Source organism: Molossus molossus, unplaced genomic scaffold, assembly GCF_014108415.1.
Source record: "Molossus molossus isolate mMolMol1 unplaced genomic scaffold, mMolMol1.p scaffold_m16_p_19, whole genome shotgun sequence".
Taxonomy (NCBI): domain Eukaryota; kingdom Metazoa; phylum Chordata; class Mammalia; order Chiroptera; family Molossidae; genus Molossus; species Molossus molossus.
The window spans coordinates 34116335-34135136 of record NW_023425354.1 but is presented as its reverse complement, the minus strand read 5'-3'; the positions used below and the strand labels follow the sequence as shown (position 1 = coordinate 34135136).

General features: G+C 38.0%; 1 protein-coding gene and 1 non-coding gene across 3 annotated transcripts in view; both read left to right on the top strand.

Moving 5' to 3' along the window:
- The first annotated feature begins 558 nt into the window (after positions 1 to 558).
- The window catches only part of TAF15 (TATA-box binding protein associated factor 15), a 36465-nt gene continuing 18221 nt past the window's right edge, over positions 559 to 18802 (top strand). The window contains exons 1-9 of one of the 2 annotated variants that reach the window (XM_036268978.1): positions 574 to 653; positions 1035 to 1134; positions 5472 to 5533; positions 7257 to 7296; positions 9057 to 9105; positions 9192 to 9276; positions 9361 to 9463; positions 12094 to 12284; positions 12881 to 13001. In XM_036268978.1, coding sequence (XP_036124871.1) covers positions 647 to 653; positions 1035 to 1134; positions 5472 to 5533; positions 7257 to 7296; positions 9057 to 9105; positions 9192 to 9276; positions 9361 to 9463; positions 12094 to 12284; positions 12881 to 13001 — 758 coding nt within the window. In that variant the 5' untranslated portion in view covers positions 574 to 646. Of the gene's footprint in view, positions 654 to 1034; positions 1135 to 5471; positions 5534 to 7256; positions 7297 to 9056; positions 9106 to 9191; positions 9277 to 9360; positions 9464 to 12093; positions 12285 to 12880; positions 13002 to 18802 lie in introns of both variants that reach the window. The other variant, XM_036268979.1, reaches the window with a different exon arrangement.
- On the top strand, positions 7593 to 7696 carry LOC118635205. Its single transcript, XR_004960528.1, has one exon. It is a non-coding gene; the product is annotated as a U6 spliceosomal RNA (small nuclear RNA).

Genomic DNA, 18802 nt, shown 5'->3' with positions numbered 1-18802 from the left:
TGTTCCAGCGTTACCCTGTAGTCTATTTTTTTTTTTTTTTTTTTTACTTGACAAGCTAGTCCTGACGATCCGGGAGGTACCTGAGCTCGTCACGACTTTCCGTCGCCGAGCTCGTCGACCCCGAACGCCCCCCGGCGGTTCAAGCTGTCTGCACTCCAAGCAAAGCGAACGAGGCCATACCATTCGAAATTGTAGGGGAAGAAAGGCATTTTCTAACCAAACAGTCTGTGTTTACAAGGTCTCTCCTTTTTCGCTTCCTAACCTCAAATTCTTTCAGACCCAGTAAAATAGAACATAGGACTGAGATCAGGACAGAGCGAACAGGTTCAGCTTCCTCCCCCCACCCTGATCGCGGCAATGGTACTTTCTCTACTCAATTCCCTCTCAATAATGGTACGGTTCACGGAGGGGAGAACAAACAGGGATTCCGAAGTCCTCAGAATTCGGAGGCTGGTACTAGTACAGAGTCACCCCTCCTGCCGTAAGGCTATGGTACCGTCCACTGTACTCTGATTGGCTGCCGAGACCCCGCAGTCGGGCTCGCCCGCTGCTCCGCCCTCAGTACACCTTCGGCCGCCTTGCCGCCTGGCTTTGGTATTCCTTGTTCTCGGCGGGCTGTGGGGGCTCCGCGCCGCGGCCGTTAGTCATGTCGGGTAGGTGATTCCTTCAGCGAGCAGCGGCAGCGGCGAGAAGGGGCCTTACGGGGTTGGGCCATCTTCCCGCCCACCGGAGGGCTCCGAGCAAAAGCCTCCGGCCCTGAGGGAGGCTGGGGGTGGGGGCGCGGACGCGGCCGCCGCCATGTTGGACTGGAGGGACGCACGCTCCCAACGCTCTCCGTCTGCAAATCACGGCAGGAGCGCTTCGGGCCCCTGTCTTTTGGCTCCGTCCTTGGAACCTGAGGCGACGTGCCGTTCCCGGGGAGGGTGTGTGAGTCGGGGGGCGGAGGCCGTCTACGCCATCACAGGGGCGGGGGGAGCCTGTGATTAAAGCATCAGCCTGGGAATCGGTGCTTCTGGTTCTCCGCTCCGCCTCAGATGTTTCAGCGAGGCCTCGGGCCAGTCGTCTCTCCGCCTCGCACCTCAGTTTACCCAACCGTGAAGTGGAGCTGGGCCTTCTGACTCCCTCATTCATCAGGTGGGGGCCTTGACGTCCTGGGAGCCCTTTCAAAGGACGTTGCATTCCACGACATCCTGCTTACCGTCGTTCCTCTGTCGTAACGAGCCGAATTCCAATTGAGGGTGTTTGTATAAAATTCAGCTTCCTTTTCACCCGTGTCATTACTTTCCCGTTGCTCTTTTTTCCGTTCAAATCTCCAACAAGAGCTTGAAAGTGAGCCTTTACTATTACCGACAGGCAAACATAGCCCAAAGAAAGGTAGTCATTCACGAAGCACTTAAATTGATAGAAGGCCCCCCCTTCGCACCGGCGTTGTGTGGAAGAGAAAAAGAGGACTTGGTCTCTTCAGGACAGCCAGTTTAGATCCTGCTAACCCAGAACATAAAGTCTGGAATATGGGCGTTCTCTTGATGTAGCAGTCCTAGCCGACCGCACAAGGTCCTCTGTCATTGGGTGCATCACAGGCTGCAAAGACCCAGCTGTCCACTTGCTAGAAACCATCATGAGAGTTGGATACCACTTTTCAGGTGCAAAAGCAGAACATTTCCTTAAAGCCATGTAGCTGGGATGAAAATGACTGGTGATAAGTCTTTTACATTATTTTTTTTTTTGGTACATGCCCCCAGCGGAACCTATCTCGGGACTCTGGTCCGCAGGCCCATGCTCCAGCCGCTGAGCCAAACCAGCCAGGGCCTTTTACATTTTTTTAAGGGAGAACCTGTTGGTATTTAAAACAGCTCCACCCCACCCCCTTTAATCCAGTCTTGTAGAATGATGGAAATGTGACAAAAAGGAAGTAGTAGGCCAAGAAAGAAATTAATGAGAATGGTTGGACAGGAGAATGATAAACATTCCTTAGACTAACATTGATGTTAGGAAGCCAGACTATCATTTGGGGGAGGGAGCCTCTTTGAGCTCTTATTTCAGTTTCTATGTAATCCTTGCTCAAACAAGAAATAATTTCTTACTATAAAGTAGACATTGGTACATTTTTTTGTTTTTGTTTTTTTAATTCTCACCCAAGGATATTTTTCTATTTATCTTCAGATAGAGTGGGAGGGAGGGAGGGAGGGAGAGGGAGAGTGAGAGAAACATCGATGGGAGAGAGACACACATCTACTGGCTGCCTTCCCCGTGACCCTGACCAGGGACGAACTGTAACCGAGGTACATGATCCCTTGACTGGAGTCAAACCCATGACTCATTGGTCTGTGGACTGACTCTAACCACTGAGCAAAACTGGCCAGAGCAACATTGGTACATCTTTTACCAGGTTCATAATTTGAGATGAAGTCTGGTAAAGCTCCACAGAAGTACATAGAACTATACCCTCAGGAGGGTGTGCAACCCATCCATGGTTAAAAAAAGATACTTTCCAATCATCGTGGAGAAATTTATCAGCGTTCAGTGGATACAGTGCTTATTAAAAACTTGGCCTGTCTTGATTGTCAGTATAATTACTGGTATAAAATGATGGCTTAATTTTATAGGAGTAAGTAGCTTTTTTGGAAAATTAAAATTTAGGGGTTTACCATTTGTAAAATCCAAGGTTTTCAGTGTGTGAAGTGTGTGAACTGGTTTACATTAGTACTATTTCAAATTACCAAGACACCAGGTATTTGTCACTTTGTAATTTAAATTTCTTAATATCAAGATTGGCTTTCACATATGAAAAGAATGATTTAAAAATTGCTCAAGTCTAAATTAATTGAAGCTAGAATCTTTAAGTTATACTTAGTGTCACATATAAAAGTACATTTGTAACTTGTATAAAATAATACCTTTCACTGTATAAAAATAGGGGTAATGCTTCTGACTTGTTCTTCGACAGAATGTTAATAAATTTAACAGTTAACTCCCACTAAACAACTAATGGCATTAGGTTTATTTAAGTCCTTTAAACATTCAAAACTACATGTATAAGTTTAATCTATCAGGTTGACTCAACCACATCAGATGCCTGACAGGGCAGACTTATAAAATCTAATAAAATATAAGCACTTACATAATCAAATCAAAATGATAAATATTGTCAGACTCTCAGACGTTCAAATACTGTATATAAATGTGAATTATTTTACACCTTTCAAGTTAAAATTATAAATCTAATATTAATTATACATATAAAATTACAAAGTCAAGATACTTCTTATTTTGGCAATATGACAGAGCAAGATAACTTGGAAAATCCTCTATCTAAAAACACCTAAAAATGTAAGAACTGACCAAAAGTAAGTGGGGCGGATGGGTAGGGGACACACCCCAGCTACCAGAAATGAAGTTAAAGCTATTATGGTAGGTGTAGAGCTAACTTGGTTGCCCTGGAGAGGAGGGTGGTATTGGTCTCGTCATTTAGAAACTGGATTTTATTCAACTAACAAAAAACAAGGACAGGAGATGAGTCCTTGAGACCATTACAGCCAGGCAATTGCACCTAAGACTTTTTTTTCTTCATTGATTTTTAGAGAGAACAGAAGGGAGAGGGAGAGAGACAGAAACATAGATGAGAGAGGACATCGATTGGCTGCCTCCTGCATGCCTCCCACTGGGAATCGGGCCCACAACCTGGGCGCGTGCCCCGACCAAGAATTGAACTGGTGGCCTCTTGGTGCATGGGTCGATGCTCAACCAGTGAGCCACACCGGCCAGGTGGCACCTAAGACTCTTACATAAGATTTGGATGTTTGAAGGACTATACCTTTGGTGAAAGAATGAACTAGAAAATACTTTTGTGCCTAGCAGCATAAGAGATAACCAGGAGGCCTGGACCCTGAATGAAAAAGTTCTGAGAATTCGTAAAGGAACCTGTGCTTCATGCAGTTTGGGTGTATATTTAACTAGGTATGGGGACCGAGAACCTTAAACCAAGAAATCTAGAAAAAATCTTGTTCTGGGTTGGTAATAACCTTGGAGTTGCTGGTAGAAACAAATGGAAAACCTTTTCCTGGAGGAAATTTTACACCCTAGGTCACAAGGAATCTTAAGGAAAAACAAAACAAAACATGTCTTAGAAAAGATGACTTCACAGTAAAAAAATTGCAGAACTCTAGCAAACAATACACCGAAATAAGAATTAGTGACAGATGGGATTAGAACCCCTGATAATAATCTGAAAGTTAATAGTATGTTTAAAATTATTAAAAACCTAAAGGGATCAACCCTAAGACCAGGATGTTATGAAAAGCCACATATAGATTTGAAAAGAACCAAGTACAACTTATAGAAATGGAAAAAAAAAGGATAAATTGAATTGTAGGCAGACCTAGCAGAATAAATAATTAGTAAAGTGGAAGATAGATGGGATATAATTTACCCAGAATTCAATTCAGAAGGATATAGAGATGAAAAATGAAAGATTAAGAAATATGACAAGTGGATTGAGAAGTCCTGTCACATCCAATATGAGTTTGAAGAGAAAATGGAAGAATTAATAAATGGTTGATAATTTTTACAAGATTGATATTTTTAAAATCAAGAAGTATCATTATATAGACTTAGGAAATTCATTTAACAGTAATACACAGTTCTTCTCAAGCACATAGGGGACATTTATGCAAGTTAAATATTTACCAAGGGGAAACAGCAAAAAAACAGCAAGTCCAAACAAATACTAGGAATAATACAGGAAATACCTTTTCTGGCTGCAGTGGAATACAATTAGAAGAAAAAGAATGAACCCTATACACTTGGAAATAAAAGTACTTCTAAGTAATTCATGGGTCCAGACACAAGGCTCAAGTGTCAAGAACTCATAATGAGCAGTTGTCTGAAATGCCCTAAATAATATTTATAAATTTTTTTCTCTGATGAATATAAAACATCTACTTTTTTCACTCAAGTATTTATACTAGGGGTCAGACTTATTGGTCAATGTGCTTATTTCTATCCCTTCTGTACTTTTAAAGTCAGCTAGCTAAAGAAATCAGATAATTTCAGAGGGCTGAAGTGAATGGATTATAGTTAAGGACTTAATACTAGATTTGAGCCAGGGACACATGACCTATGTGTTGTGCACTTCAATAATTTTGCCTGAGCCGAAGGTTTATGTACTGAGATCTTGGAGAATCCACATTCATGCCTTTCGATATAGTTTAACCTAGTTTCATGTATCTCTGGAGTATCTTATGTTTTACTCACATTACACCTGGCTCCTGCCGCCCCCCCCCCCCCAATAGTTATTTTCAGTTTCTGATTTGGTTAGGTAACTTTTTCTCTCATTTGATAGATGCATCTAATCTCTATGGTCTAGTTAGGTTCTAGATCCTTTTCATGTTTTTCTTATTGGTTAGCTATAAATCTATAGTCATTTTACTATTATGGGCATAGCAGTGATAGTTTTTTCTTTTTTATTTCAGCCTTATGTTTTTCACATTCATAGAAGTAGTTCATGTCAGGACTGCATTCAATATTCTTAAAAGTAAGGATTTAAAATAAATTTTGTTTAGTCTGATTGGAGATCTCTATTGCAGAAAAGTGCCAAATTTGATGTCATCCACTTGAACAGTAATGTTTTCATATTGTAGCTTTATATGAGTTGAATGAAAAAGTCACTGCCTTACCCTGGCTGGTTTGGCTCAGTGGTTGGAGCGTAGGCTTGCGGACCAGAGAGTTCCAGGTTCAGTTCCCGCTAGGGGCACGTACCAAAAAAAAAAACAAAAGTCACTACCTTGTCAGTTTGGCTTAGCTGTTAGAGCATCTGCCCTCGGACTGAAGGGTCTTGGGTTTGATTCCTGGACAAGGGCATGTACCTGGATTGTAGGTTTGATCCCCGGTCCCTGTCGAGGTGATGTGGGAGGCAAACAGTCCATGTGTCTCACATTGATGTTTGCCTCTGTCTCTCTCTCTCTTTCCCTCCCTTCCAGTCTATCTAAAATTATTAATGGAAAAATATCCTTAGGTGAAGATAAAAAAAAGTCACTGATTTGATTTGATTTTTGGTTGGTTTTCAGAACTGTCCAACATGGTTCTGTTTCAGATTGGATGAGGCTGGGCCTAGTGGTCAGCAGTTTGACTCTGAATCATTTTTTGCATTTGAAAGTGTTTCATATAATATTACTCTTTAAAAAAATTATTACTATTTTTTAAATTATATTTTTATTTTTAGAGAGAAAGTAAGGGAGAGAGAAACATCAGTGTGAGAAACATCAATTGGGTGCTGCACGCCCCCTACTGGGGATGGAGCCCACAATCCTGGGCATGTGCCCTGACTGGAAATCCAACGGGGAATCTCTCAGTGCATGGGATGATGCTCAATCTACTGAACCACACTGGCCGGGCAAAAAAAAAATTTTTTTAGTTACAGTTTACATTCAACATTCTTTTGTATTGGTTTCCAGTGTACAGCATAGCAGTTAGACATTGTGATACATTAGTCTTATTCATCACTAATAAACTTAGGTCATTCATTTGACTCTGAGTAGAAGCCTAAAGGATAGAGCCTATTCTGAAGTTTTTGATAAAACATACATTTTGAAGTGTGAAGAATACACTTTTTCCCCCTGTTTTTGGCATATGTTACTCAATTTATGCCTGCCTTGGTAGATTTTACTGCCAAAAAGGATGCTCAGAGGGATTGCTGAGTTGGTATATCAATTGGCTAAGACCGTGAAAGCTTGGTAAAGTTGTAAACAACTAACAGCTGCTTTTACCAAGTCTTCACAGATGTTTTTGTTGCTGCGGACAGCCAAAGCTATCCAGTACAAGGGAATGGTATAGATGTTGGGCTGGGGAGGATATGGAAATAAATGTCATCCTGGGATTTGTCTTGTCAGTGTCTTCCCTGTTTTTGTTCTTGGTTAGTTTTAACATGTCTTTTTGCATATAAAGGTAATATAACTTGAGCTTTTGAGTTTTGTTAAAAGGATGGATTTTTCACTGATTATTTTGTATTTGTTCACTTGATTCTTGTGACCACTAGGACATGTTTTGTATAGTTGTTGTTTTCAAAGATATAGTTACTGTAAACAGTAAATACTATTTGTACAGATTTCTCCTTGCACATTATTTTTAAATTCTAGTTTTTCTTTTCTGTAGTTACTTTATGACATTTTCTTAACACATTTCATCTGTAAGACCTAAAGCCAGTCTTTCAGGGAAGCATAATTTTAAATCAGATTTAAAATTCTTTTTATGTGTTTTAGATTCTGGAAGTTACGGTCAGTCTGGGGGTGAGCAGCAAAGGTAAAGTATACACACATTTTAATAATACCATAAAAGAATAGAACTGAGGATAAAGGTTGAATTTAGGTTTTCCCACTTGAGATTTGATATCTAGATGTCTTAAGAAAGTTAAACATTAGCTTAGCAAGGGGAAAGAGTCAGCCTATGTAAATAAATGTTGTAAAACATTTCTTCCTTTTTTAAAAGGCTGTTTGAATCAGTAAATATAGATGCTTCCTAGAGATTAAAACCAATCTCATAAGTATCATAAAGATTGTTTTCTTTGGAAAATTTTTAAAAGAAACAAGGATTTAAGCGTGCTCGCTTCGGCAGCACATATACTAAAATTGGAATGATACAGAGATTAGCATGGCCCCTGCGCAAGGATGACACGCAAATTCGTGAAGCGTTCCATATTTTTATGATCATAACAGTTTGAGGAATGGGGTAGTCCCAGAGACGCGGAAGCGGGGTACAGACTGACAATCCCCTAAGGAGGGGGGAGGTGGGGGAGGGATGAACCACAGAACTTATACGCATGTATGCATTAACAGTGGACATGGACAACAATCTGGGGAAGGGGCAGGGAGGGGAGGGGGAGGGGGGAATCAGTGGGGGAAAAAAGGAGAATCATCTGTAACAAAAATTAATCAATAAAAAAATGAATAAAAAAAGAAAAGGATTTAAGCAATTGAACTATAATAGGTTCTTAGAAAAAGCATTTCATTTTTTTTTTATTGTGTTGTAATATGCTAATATGTTTTTTGGGACAGATTTTCTAGAAGCACTATAATATAAATGTTTAGCATTTATAAAAGACTTCTTATGCTCACAATAAAAAGAAAAGTCTATTTTTATGTGAATGTTTACCAGAAATACAGCCTTCAACTTATACTGTAAATGCTTTGTAGTTCAGTGTGAGATATTCAGAATAGCATCTCAGATAACAGTTCATGAAAATGGACTTAATTTTTTCATTCTCATAGGATAGTGCTAATCTCATAGTAGACAACTAGCAAATGTTTATTCAATTAAATAGATTTTGTATATTTAAATTCTGTTAGCACTTGATAGCTCTAAAATGATAAGATTTTTTGGCAAATGTTTCTTTCTTTGGCATATATTAAGAAAGTTTGTTTCTGATTTGTTAGCGCTTATGTGACTTAAAACTAAAGGCACGTCAAATCTGAAGTTACGTTTATTCAGTCAAACTATATGCCAGGCTATGTTTTGACTCTGGGGATACAAAATAACTTTTTTATGATAATACTCTGAAGATATACATATCTCTAATTACAAAAGCACAAAAATTAAACCTTTAGTGCCACCCTGTGCCTTTTCTAGGAAGTTAAAGGCAGGTTTAAGGCAAATGATAGGAAGAAATTAATCTGTCAGACCATAGCTAACTTGATTAAAGCCCTAACTGACAGTCATTATTTTTCTGTGTCAGATATTTGTTACAGGTCTTGCTGCCTTATTATCCCTTTCTCCCGACCTCCCAAGCATACTTCTTTTGGGATTTTCTAACTCTGGTTGAAGTTTGTCTTATTTTGGGGAGACTGTCAAAGCAAAACTTTTGGTGTTTGGCATTTAAAAGGTCTGGGAATGACTTTATTTATGTCGTTAGGAGTGTTTGGTCCTCACCTTTCAATTTAGACTCAAGAGACAGGCAGATTGACAGTTTCTCAGTAAAGTAGCTTGTATTTGAGTTGAAAGTTGAAGATAAAGATAGGGTTCTTTAAACTTAAATGCTAGCAAATTTCTTTTCTTTTTTTTTACAGTTATTCTTATGGAAATCAAGGCAATCAAGGTTATGGACAAGCACAACAAGTAGGTTAAAATATAAATTGTGTTCTTCATACATAGTTATTTTTATCTTAAGTAGATGATGAAACTTATATTTACCTAAATTTCAGAGCTATTCTGGCTATGGGCAACCTACTGATTCCTCATATGGACAGAACTATGGCGGCTACTCCAATTATGGACAAAGCCAATCAGGTTGGGCTGATTTGTTAAATTTGCTACTTTACAAATTAAAAATATCAGAACCTTTACTAAGTGCTATATCTATTTAATCTTCAGGTTATTCACAATCCTATGGTGGTTATGAGAATCAAAAACAGAGCTCATACGGTCAGCAGTCTTACAATAACCAGGGACAGCAAAACACGGAATCATCAGGAGGGTAAGGAAACAGTAAAAATACTCAGATTGTTTTGGGCAGTGGAAATGACACTTTGTATATTAAACAGGTTTCACCAACAGATTTCTAACTAAACATTTTTTTTCAGAAATGTTTTGATGGAGTATGAATTTCACAGTTTTGTGTTATGAAGAATGTGGAAATTGTTAGCATTGTCATTTGATACTTATGATGTATTATTTGTAAAATTATTTCTTGGCTGTAAATGAATACACATGAAAGAAAAATTGGGTCTCTCCTTTATTTTTATTTATTTATTTATTTTTATCCTCACCGAAGGATATTTTTCGTCTTTTTTTTTGTTGTTGTAGTTGTTCAGGTAGAGTGGGAGGAAGAGAGAGAGAGAAACGACGACGTGAGAGGACACATCGACTGGTTGCCTCCCATGCGACCCTGACCAGGGCTGGGGACAAACTGCAACTTGATGGGATTCGAACCCTCAACTATTTGGTCCATGGGCCAATGCTCTAACCACTGAGTCAAACCGGTCAGGGTGAACCCAGATCATTTTAAAGTGAAGTGCTAGGGTTCTGACCTTTGATATGATATGCTTTGGGTAGGAAGTTGGGAAACACACTGATTGTTCTAATCATCTCATGCAGAAGAAGATGTGACTATTAAGTTATGAGACCTTTTTAAAAAGTGAACATTAGAACTCAAATCCAAGTAAGTGTTCCTTTCAACATTCCCATCTTGAAAGCAGGTAATTAATTAATAGTCATATTGCTCAGAACATACTGAGAATTTTCTTTTTGAATTTCCAGAGATGATAAAGCAGTGCTATTATCTGGTAGTCAGACTTCTTTTTAGATTAAAAGATAGCATCACAAAGGAAATTCCCTTTTTTCCCTCAGCAGACTAAAAGTCTAATGAATACTGTTTTCTAAAATTTATTGTAATTTTAAGATATTTAAAAGAATGTACTGAAAGATGAAGAAGGTGATGGTGAATAAGTTGGTTTTCGTGCAGGTTTTTTTTGGTTTATAAAACATTTAACCCCTCTCTGTATACAGCTAATTCCATTTAAAGAAAAAAATTGGCCTGGCCGGTTTGGCTCAGCAGTTAGAGCGTTGGCCTGCGGTCTGGAGAGACCCGGGTTTGGTTTCAGCTAAGGGCATGTACCTCGGTTGCAGTTTGTCCCTGGCCCTGGTTGGGTCATGTGGGTGGTGGCCACTCGATGTGTCCCTTTCACATCGATGTTTCTCTCTCTCTCTCTCAATCTCTCCCCCTCCCACTCTATCTGAACAAAAAATGGAAAAATGTCCTCGGGTGAGGATAAAAAAACAAATAAATAAATAAAAAACCTGTTTTAAAAAAAATAAAATAAAGAAAAAAATTGAAATGTAAGCTGTGTAAGATTTTTTTTTAAGCTGTACAGTGTCTTTTTTTGTATAGTTAACACACTATGGAATGTTTCTTTAGATAGCCCTGTCCTGGTGGTATTTCAGTAGCCACTAACCTTGCCTGGTACAATATGGGAGTTGTATATTGGCATGGAAAAATAAAGCAGGTTCTTGTTGGTGCACAGCACAAGTTAGTTATACACGGGGATTAGTTACATTCAGTTGTCTGTGATGCAGCTATACAAAATAATTGTGTTTAACTGAATACCACTCTAATTGCAAAAAAAAAGTTGCAGCTGTTTTGTTGATATTCTGAATGTTTCTAAGTAAATACAATTTAAAAAAAAATTAATAAGAAGAATGTATGTAGGTTCCAAATATAACTATAAAAATAGTCCCTAAAATATTATGAGATAATTTTAAAATTAAGTGATATAGAGCTTTTCAATGTAACTCTTTAAAGGACTTAACTACTGCTCAGCTGATAATGGCTCAGTGGTTGAATGTCAACCCATGCACCAAGAAGTCGCTGGTTTGATTCCTGGTCAGGGTGCATGCCCAGGTTGTGGGCCAAATCCCCAGTCGGGGGCATGCGGGAGGCTGCCAGTTGATGTTCTTTCTCATTGATGTTTCTTTTTTTCTTTTTTTTTTTTATCCTCACCAGAGGATATTTTTCCATATTTTGTACAGATAGAGTGGGAGGGAGAGAGAGGAAGGAGAGAGAGAGAGAAACATCGACGTGAAGGGACACATCGAGTGGCTGCCACCCGCACGATCAACCAGGGCCGGGGACAAACTGCAACCGAAGTACGTGCCCTTTGCGGGAATCGAACCCGGGTCTCCGGACCGCAGGCCGACGCTCTAACCGCTGAGCCAAACTGGCCAGGGCTCATTGATGTTTCTATGTCTCTCTTTCTCTCCCCTCTTTCTCTCAAATCAATTAAAAGAAAAAAAAAACAATAAAAGGACTTAGTACTTGTGGCATGTTTATTTAAGAATCGACATATTGCTGTACTTTGTGGCACCTTTAATTTTTTAATTTAAGGAGATGTAAAAATCATAGTGATTTTTTTGCTCCACTGTTTTCAGAGGTGTATGTGGTTTTTCTCATAATGTGGCACCTTTGTAGATAAAAGAACTAAATGATTTCCAACCAGAATTGTAGAAATAGTTGAGGTCTAGTTGGCCTTTTATATCAGTGTCAGTCAGCTTGCTACAGTGACTATACGTGATCCTATAAAATCTCTCACGTTCTTGATTTCTATTTAGCCAAGGTGGAAGAGCGCCTTCATATGATCAGTCAAACTATGGTCAACAAGATTCATATGACCAGCAGTCAGGCTATGATCATCATCAAAGTTCATATGATGGACAGTCAAATTATGATCAGCAGCATGATTCCTATAATCAAAACCAGCAGTCCTACCATTCACAAAGGGAAAATTACAGCCACACACAAGGTAAGCTATACTGATACCTTATTTTTTTTGTCACAGAATTACTTATATATTGGGAGCGAGGGAGTAGGGGGAGTGGGGAGAAAGAAATATCAATGTGAAAGAGATATATCCATTGGTTGCCTCCCACACGCACCCCAACTGGGGCCAGAGATTGAACCTGCAACCCAGGTATGTGTCCTTGACTGGGAATTGAACCCTCGACCCTTCACTGCTCAGGCTGACACTCTGACCATTTAGCCGCACCACACCGGCCAGTGGTTATATTCGAAGTGAAGAAAGTAATAACTTTTCAGATTTGAGTTATGTTTTTCATCTAATTTATTAGGGTTCTGTACTTTAACTCAAGCTATTATATATCACCATTACCACTTTGTTGTCTGACTTTAGCAAAGTAGAATTTGATACAGATATAATTCCCAAACACATTTAATTTCAGATGGTTTTATGATGGCTTGCATTTGAGTTCTGTGCACATGGGTCATTTTCCAAAGGACATAATGTGTGACCTAAAGAGTGATATAAAATTGTTATGGGAAGTCTGTGTCAGAAATCACAATGGTTATTTATTTATGTATATGTTATTTTCTTTTTCATAGATGACCGTCGTGATGTGAGTAGGTATGGAGAAGATAATAGAGGATATGGCGGGTCACAGGGAGGAGGTAGAGGGCGTGGGGGATATGACAAGGATGGAAGAGGTCCTATGACAGGATCAAGGTAAGTTTTTAGATATAGATGTCTACATTTCTTTTCTCCTTTCTTTTTTGTTGTTGTTGGTTGCTACTTATCTGGTTTAATGCCAGCATCTGATGTAGTTAAGAGGCTTTAAGATTATGTTGTAGAGGAGGCAGAAATTCAAAATTTATTTTCAGTCTTAAGATGTCATATAAATGACCTCAGAATAGGTCATTATGTTAGCAGTTAATTTATCTGGTGTGTATTAAACACCAGTAGAGGAAAGTCCTCCACTATGTTGGTGGTTAAACCACTTAACTGTTTTTCCTACCAGAGCTTTAGAATCTAAACTTTAAAAGATGACTCTGGGAAATCCAAGTGTTTTGTTTGTAAAAAAATTAAAGGTAAGTTAATTATAGATTGGAGGGCAGAAAGGTTTTTCCTTAATCTTGAATCCCCATGGGAAGGGAAAATACTAGGAAGCAATAGCAGAGTAAAAGGTGGGGTTGGCAAAGAGAGAAAGATTTAATGTAACCAAACTGTTTTGTCCTTCTTAAGTAAATAAATATTGAAATAATAAGTGCAAAATCACATACCTGTCCAGATTAAACTGTGGGAAAGGAATGACTTTTTAATTCAACTTTTCTATCTCCAGTGCTAGTATTATCAGGCTTGGTATTTACTAAGGCATATGTTATGAAAGCTGGTTTTAAAATTGCTTTTAAATTTATCTATAAATTTAGCACTTTGAACCTAAAAACAAGAATGAAAAAGTAATTGTCATTTATTATCCTCACATGAGGTTTGCAAATAACAAATTTGTATGTAAAATACACAGGTTTAAAAGATAATTTTTGTTCCTTGGGAATTTAAATTGTCAATGGCCTGTTAACTGACACTTAATAATAATATATCAGTACCGGTTCACTCTTGCTGTTTTGGAACTGAGCTGAGTGCCCCCTGTGGTGACCTGAGAAACACAGCCAGTTATGTACAGCATTATTTCTTCAAGTGAGCCCGGAATTTGACTTGTACTTTTCTATGTTTAGTGTACATTGCTTTGATATTATGGCAAAACTAGAATCTAAACATAATTGATAAACTTTTATAAGATTTGAACATTAAAAGCCATTTTATTGGTAGCCAAAGTCAATTTACTAAGGTAAAAAAAGTATATTGTATGTCTCTTCATTGTCAGAGAGTAGCCTGCCATCATGTGTATATAAATGAACAATGTAAAGTAACATGGTGCTTATTTAATAGCCTCCCTCCTACCTCAAAAAGAATCCCAGACAAGATAACCAATAATTAATATATTCTGGATAATTGGCTGCCTTGGAATGCTCTACATTTTTTAGTACGTCATAGGTTTAATTTTCTTCGTAAGGAAGTTTTAATTATATTCTATAGATTATTTATTAAAATATGATAGCGTCTGAATGGTAGAAGGAAAGTCTTTAAGTATATATTTTCATCTTTGAGAGATGACTCATCTTAGAATCAGATAGTTGAAAGGGCCTTGAATGATCCTCCTGATAAAGGAGTGAAGATCTATAGCATAACCAGCCTGGAAGTCCCATTTATAACCTCTTTGGTAACGTAGTTCACTATAAGTTTTGGTGTATATACTGAATCATGTACTAAGTTCTTGATTTTCATATTTTTAAATGTATCCTTATAATCTCTTTTTAAAGAATCTTATACAGGAGCCCACTATATATTAATTAGGTCAAAAAGCTAATCTGGTTCGTGTCAGGGTAGGGATAGGGGAAGGGTCTTCCCCATTTTCTTTCTACCCAAGGCAACACCCCTCCCAGCCAATAATAGATTATGATAATTATTCTCTATATTGGGTTGGCAAACTTTTTATATGAAAGGCCACATAGTAAATAATTATACCGTTTCTGTTGCAACTACTCAACTCTGCCCTTGTAAGCATCAAAGCAGCCATAGCAAGTATATAAATGAATAAACATAGTTGTGTTCCAATAAAACTTTATTTATGGGTAACTGAAATTTGAAGTTCGTATACTTTTCATGTGTCACAGTGTCTTGCTCAAAGATATGCTTTTTTAAAAGCTTATTTATAGGGGTAAAGTATTTTGAAATGAAATAAAAATGCCCAGGTTTAGGATTGTTTTCACGTGTGGTTTTACATGTAACTACCAAAATACTCAAACATTTTTTGTTAGTCTTCATTAACACTCCCATTTGTGTTTCTCTTCATCTTACTTAAAAATAGCAAGGTTGAAAATATGATCCTTTTGGGGCCATGTGAAGGATATCTGGCATTAGTTGGGTTTATATTTGAAGAAGGGAATGAGGGTGGGACATGGTAAAGGAAGGGGCACTCTTAGACCTAGGTTGTATGATTGCTTGGCTGGAGGAAGAATTCAGATGAAAAGGAAACTGTCAGTTTCCCAAATATGGAAGAGAAATGTGAAGGTTATAGGGATTGTAGAAAACAATGTTTTGCTTTGAAAAAGCAGTTGCAACAAAAAAGATTGAATTTCTAATTGTCATCTAAAACTGATCAATGACCTCTTAATGGACTAGAAATTGAAGGCCGTAAATTTTGTTTTTAACTTCAGTGTTGTGATGAATGCATTGCAAAATTGCTGGAACTTTATAGATAACCATTTTTCATTATTAGTATGTCATCAAGTTAAATAACTGTATCAGGCTTTAATATCTGAAGCCTAAAAACATGATTTTGGAATTTGAATGTCTTACAAAAGTTTGTGATAAGCTCCCTTAAAAATGTGCCTGTGTTCTGGTGATCGTCTACAACAGTGTTGCTCAATAGAAATATAATGTGTGTCATAAATGTAAGCCACATATGTAATTTAAAGTTTTCTAGTAGTCAAATTTAAAAAATAGGTGAAATTAATTTTAATAATATATTTTATTTAATATGTCCAAAATATTTATTAAGTAATCAGTATAAAAAATAGTGTACATTCTTTTTTTCATACTAAGATTTTTAAATCCATTATGCATTTTACATTTGGAGTATATCTCAATTTATCCACATTTCAAATGGTCAAGAGCCACATATGACTAGTGAATAATGTATTGGACAGTACAACTCTAGAATGATAGATTCTTGGTCTACTGAAATGTTGGTAAATGCTGAATTCAGAAAGCCTTTATAACCACACATACAAGACATAGGAGGAGATAAATATAGCTGCTGTTGAGAACGATAGTCACATCCTTTGAATCATTTATATTTGGAATTAATGTTAGTGTTCTTTGTACCTCAAGAGTTGTATTTTGGATTTACTAGTATGAAAATTCAAGCAAGCTACAGTTTTTTTAAAAAAGCAAAACAACTAATCTTTTTCAATTTTTAGCCAAGTCCCTTTTTCTCTCTAGAACTGAATTTTCTGGGACTAAAGATTCCTGCATTGTTCTTTTACTTCTTGGCAGTTTTAGTCCTTGAATAAGTATATTTAGATTTTTAAAAATTAAAGATTGGGAATAGAGATTCTGTCAGAGAACTTTTTCGTCTTGATAAGCACCTGAAATTATATCTGTCTTCTCTAAATATGTAATGTAACAGTTAAAGACCCCTCAGCTCTAGGAGTTGTCTGCTCATTGTGATTTTGAACTTGGGACAACCATTTTTGCAGTTGAGTCAAGAGTATTCAGTTGGCTTTCTTACACAGTAAGCACTCAGTTGTAAATTTGAGTAAGCTTATGTCTCTATTCTAATAAATATCTCTACTACTTCACCTTAAAATGTTCTTACTTTAGGAATTCTTTTTTAAGAAAAATAATTTGTATTGACTTTTTTAGAGACAGAGGAAAGGAGAGAGATATAGAAACATCTATGTGAGAGAGATACATTGACCGGCTGCCTCTGCACGCCTCCTATTGAGGATCGAGCCTGCCACCTGGTCATGTGCCCTGATGGGGAATCGAACTGGGACCTCTCAGTCCATGGGACGATGCTCAATCCACTGAGCCACACTGGCTGGGCTAGGAATTCTTAATGAAAAAAAATTTTTTTTTTATCCTCACCTGAGGATATTCTCTCCATTTTTTGTTCAGATAGAGTGGGAGGGAGAGAGTGGAAGAGAGAGAAACATTGATATGAAAGGGACACATCGAGTGGCTGCCACCTGCGCGACCAACCAGGACCGGGTACAAACTGCAACTGAGGTACGCGCCCTTAGCGGGAACTGAACCTGGGTCTCTCTAGACCACAGACCGACGCTCTAACTGCTGAGCCAAACCGGCCAGGGCTAGGAATTCTTTATGTGTACAAATATGCTTCCTTTTCTGGGAGGAAAAAAAATTTGTTGTGGCGACATCTTGATTCATAGAGGTTCACATGTATTCATATCTTAATTTGCTAGTGAGGCCTTAATTTAGTATATGGAAAAGGGACTTGTAACTTGACTGCAGGTGTGAAAGAAAGATTATTAACCATAGGCCCTTCTTCTGTTAACTGTTTAATAATGAGTACTACTTGAGGTTTATTTAGTGTAATAAATTTCTTAAAAAATTTTTTTTTTCTTTATTGATTTTAGATAGAGGAAGGGAGAGAAACATCAATGAGAGAGAACATCGAATGGCTGCCTCCAGCATGCCCCCAATTGGGGATTTTGCTCACAACCTGGGCATGTGCCGTGACTGGGAATTGAACTGGAGACCTCTTGGTTCATGGGTCAGTGCTCAACCACTGAGCCACACCAGCCTGGCTATAATAAATTTCTTAGCAAGGGATTACTATAACTAATAAATAGGGAATTTGCTATAAGGACAGTGAAAAATGATTGAAACATTTGAACTTGGAAGAAAGCTTCACATAGAATTATAGATCATCTAGTCTAGTGCTTCTCAAACTTAAATATACTTATGAATTTATTGGGGGGTCTTAATTAAAATGCAGAGTCTGCCCTGGCTGGTTTGGCTCAGCGGTTAGAGCGTCTGCCTGTGGTCCCGAGAGACCCGGGTTCGGTTCCCACTAAGAGCACGTACCTCAGTTGCAGTTTGTCCCCGGCCCTGGTTGGGTTGTGCGGGTGGCAACTATTCGATGTGTCCCTTTCACATCGATGTTTCTCTCTCTCTATCTCTCCCTCCCACTCTATCTGAACAAAATATCCAAAAATGTCCTTGGGTGAGGATTAAAAAATAAATTAAAATAAATAAATAAATAAAATGCAGAGTCTGATTTTGTAGGTCTCAGGTGAGGCCCAAGATCAGGCTCTCTTGAGACATTCTCAGGCTCTGCTTTTGCTGCTGTTCCATGGATGGCTCTTTGAGTAGCAAAGATAGAGACCCTTATTTTGTGAAGGAGAAATCTGAAGCCGAGGAAGAATTAATGACTTGTTCGAACTTTCAAGATTGATGAGTGATAGTTAAGACTATATCCTGAATCTCTTAGTTTGAAGACTAGTACTTAAAAAAAAAGTGTTTATTGATTTTTTTTGTCTGTTTAAGAGAGAGAGGAAGGGGGAGAGATATAGAAACACACCCCCTACTGGGGATGGAGCCCACAACCTGGGCATGTGCCCTGACCCGGAAATGAACCAGGATCTCTCAGTCCATGGGATGACGCTCAATCCACTGAGCCACACAGACTGGGCAAGACTAGTACTTTTGCAAATGCACTAGGCATTTCCATATTTTTGGCCATTGTGTTGAAATCTTCAGCTGCTGTATTTTCAAAGGAAATACAGTTTGGAAATACAGCAGCTAAAGATTTCAACACAATGGCCATAAAATGTCACTGTATGAGGGATTAGGAAATTAGAAATCTATTCAAATGTCATTTGTTTTATATCCCTTTTATTTTGCACTGGTATGTCCTTTTCAAAAATTGTTCAGAGTTA